At 38.1% G+C, this 3,693-nt stretch overlaps 1 protein-coding gene across 1 annotated transcript; it reads left to right on the forward strand.

Moving 5' to 3' along the window:
* Window positions 1-2,067: 2,067 nt before the first annotated feature.
* On the forward strand, window positions 2,068-3,303 carry LOC145002725 (uncharacterized). Its single transcript, XM_078961937.1, has one exon. It carries the CDS (start codon window positions 2,068-2,070, stop codon window positions 3,301-3,303), a length of 1,236 nt encoding a protein of 411 aa, XP_078818063.1.
* Window positions 3,304-3,693: the final 390 nt, after the last annotated feature.

Genomic DNA, 3,693 nt, shown 5'->3' on the forward strand with positions numbered 1-3,693 from the left:
GATTTTGATTACAAAGGTGTGTTGTGGGCTTCCCCAACCTCCATACACTTATGAGGAATCTTGGCATATCATGCTTCATGATTGCTATAACCAATTTGGGATGAGTGATAAGCTTCATATTAAATCCTAATGATACACACACAAATCTTCATTGTGTTGAATTGCCTTGGTTTACCAATTCTCTCCAATATTTGAGCATCTCATCATCTTGCTTAATTGCAAGCTTTTTAGTTATTCAATTATTTTAGTTTTCAAACAATCACAACACCCCCCTTTAGTTTAATTGTAGTTAGTTAGTTTATTTACACTAGTTCTATTAGATTGCATTGGTGATTGAATACAACCATTTCACCGAGGATCGATACCCCCTTTTACCATTATATTACGTTTTAATTGCAAACAAACGGTGTAACTTGCTTGGTGGACTTGACATCCAATCATGTTTTGGCACCGTTGCCGAGGAAATTGTTTATTGTTATATGATTGTTTATGCCTAGGTCTACAATAACCGGTGAGCTACTCTACAATCCGGAAATTGGAAAAGAAGCAAAAAGATTGAAAAAGCTAGCCAAACAAGCAAAGCAACAACAACTCATTCAAGCTTCTTACTTTTCTCCACTAATCAACAAAGAAGACCAAGTTCATACTTCAAGTGATATCGACACCGAGCCGAGTTCTCCAATTGTTGGTCATTCCTTTGAAGAGATTCTGTTTGAAAACTCCATAGCCATGAATCACAATCCACCTCATAATCCCAACCCAAACCCAAACAATCAAGATGCCAATACACCACCCCAACAACCAAGACAACAATACCAAGAACCTCTCATTGATATGCCACCTTGGAATCAATCCCCTTGCACCCAAATCAACCCAATTATCAACAACCACAAAACCCAAACTTCCATCAAAACAATCAACCTCCAAACAGTTCTTTTCAAGTACAACCAATACCCACCATACCAACAACATCCCAATTACATGCAACAATATCCCAATCACCCAATCCCTCTCAAGAGTTAACACTTAGACAAATAATGGAGATGGATGTCACTCACACATGTCTTGGTATTGTTTATCCCGCAAACCGCTGAGGGATTGAATTGAAGTTAATTTTCATACATCAACTAACCAAGTTCCATGATTTGGATAGAGAAGATCCTCAAAGACATTTGAAGTCCTTTCATATGATATGTGTTAGCATGTTGCCTGAACACATGACATTGGATGATTTCAAGCTAACCGCCTTCCCACTTACCTTGGAAGTTAAAGCTAGAGAGTGGTTATTCAACTTACCACCTGGATCTATTCACACATGGGAATAGTTACTCAAAGCGTTCAATAGCAAGTTCTATCACACCTCCAGAATATCAAGTCAAAGAAGTGACATTTTTGGGGATTCGTCAAGGGGAGAATGAGAATTTTCTTGATTTTTGGGAGCGATTCAACAATTTGTGTACAAGTTGCCCTCAACACAACATACCGAACAATTACTTTTTCAACAATTTTATGAGTGTATGAATGAAAAAGATCGAAGGATGATTGGTGCTTCAAGTGGTGGTGACATCTTCAACAAGACACCTCACGAGATACGCTCACTTTTTGGTACTGTTTCTCAAAATCAAAGAAATTTTGGGACTCGAAGAGAAATTCCCCACAAGTGGTTGGTGAAGTTAGCAACATCCAACACTTGGAATCAAAGCTCTTAGATTTGACTAATGTGTTAAGTCAAATGGTGGTGGGAAGTAGTCAACAATTGATGTTTAGTGGAATTTGTGCAATGACGGGACATTATACGAATAAGTGTCCCTCACTTGGTAGTGAACCGGAGGATGTTAATGCAATGGGAGGATATCAAGGTCAACCAAGACCCACGACATTTCAAAACAACTACAACCAAAATTGGAGGAATAACCCAACCAACCCATACCCACCAAAGCAAAACCCACCACATGTTATGATGAGACCCCAATTTTCTCAATACCCATCACAAAAACCTCCATATCCACAAACATCTCATCCACCTCCAAACCTCATCAACAAGGCCAATCAAGTGGTAACCATCAAATGAGTCTTCAAGAACTCGTTACTTGTCTTGCTCAAAGCCAAACTCAATTTCAACAAGAGACCAAGAACACCTTCTCCAACATTCAAGCACAAATTAGAGACTTGGTCACCACTCTCAACAAGATGGAACAAAGGGGTAAACTTCAATCTCAAAACGAGAAGAACCCCAATGTGAGTGCAATAACCTTGAGAAGTGGGAAAACACTTGGAGAAAGCAACCCTAAAAGAGTTTCAAGAGAAGAAGAAGAAGATGAGGTTATTGTTGTTGAGCCTACAAAGGTTGTAGTTCCTCCAAAGGAAGCGATTGTGAAAAATATTGAGCAACTCGAATCTTCCAATAAGACCATAAAGCCATTGGTTATACCACCACCCTTCCCTTCCCGGTTAGCCATTTCGAAGAAGAAAGAGGAAGAAAATGAATTCTTTGAAACTTTCTGCAAGGTCCAAATCAACATTCCACTATTGAATGCTATTAAGCAAATTCCAAGTTATGCAAAATTTCTCAAGGATTTGTGCACCAAGAAGAGAAAATTCAAGGAAAATAAAAATATTCAAGTCAATGTAAACGTATATGCGGTTATCCAAAAGAAGTTACCTCCCGAATGCAAGGATCCAGGAATATTTGCTATCCCTTGTACCATTGGTGATTTGCATGTCGAAAGTTCTATGTTAGATCTTGGATCCTCGATCAATGTGATGCCATACTCGGTTTTTCAATCTCTCAATGTTGTAATTTTGGAAGAAACTGGAGTAATCCTTCAATTAGCGGACAAGTCAAGTGTGTCTCCAAGAGGAGTGTTGGAGGATGTGTTAGTACAAGTTAATCAACTAGTATTTCCCGTAGATTTTTATGTCATTGATTTTGAAGAGAAGACTCCTTCTAAATCATCTATGATCCTCCTTGTAAGACCTTTCATGAATACCGCTCACACGATTATTGATGTCCATAAAGGAAAAATTACTATGGGGTTTGATGGAGAGATCATTCACTTCAACATCTTTGAAGCAATGAGGTACCCTAGCAACATTTCTCCATTGTACCGGTTTGATGTGATTGAGCCAATAAATGTGATAAGCCCTAATGTATGCACACACAAGATTCTTATGGGAGATTATTGCAAGCCTAGGAGAGAGGCTCAAAGAAGATTAAATCCTCCAATGATGGAAGTGGTCAAGAAGAAGATAATTAAAAGGTTCAAAAGGTGCAAAGAGAAGAAAAAGGCATTTCATTACTAGCACATAACCCAAAACACTTCATTTCGGGTCAAGAAGTTCTTGTTTATCATTCACGTTTAAAGATATTCCCAGGAAAATTGCGATCTCAATGGCACAGGCCTTTAATTGTTATAGAAGTGTTTGATCATGGTGTGGTTGAAATAAAGAGTTTGGAAATTAACCAAATCTTCAAAGTGAATGGGCACCATTTGAAACCATTTTATGAAGGCTTTAACACGGGAGAATTTGACAACGTAACATTGGAAACTCTAATTTAGGAAGGTTGACGGAAGCGGGGCTATGTCTTGGCAAAGATGTTAAATAAATGCATTGTAAATAAATAATCTCCGCTTGAAATTTTGATGTTTTTAGGCTTGAATTTGATCAAAAATAAGCATCTTGAGGTTTAGC

This window comes from Lactuca saligna, chromosome 1 (assembly GCF_052625555.1).
Source record: "Lactuca saligna cultivar CGN05327 chromosome 1, ASM5262555v1, whole genome shotgun sequence".
In the NCBI taxonomy this organism is placed as follows: Eukaryota; Viridiplantae; Streptophyta; class Magnoliopsida; order Asterales; family Asteraceae; genus Lactuca; species Lactuca saligna.

What these genes read in the sequence shown, in the direction of transcription:
- LOC145002725 (XM_078961937.1), top strand. Translation starts at nt 2,068, where the DNA reads ATGAGTCTTCAAGAACTCGTTACTTGTCTTGCTCAAAGCCAAACTCAA.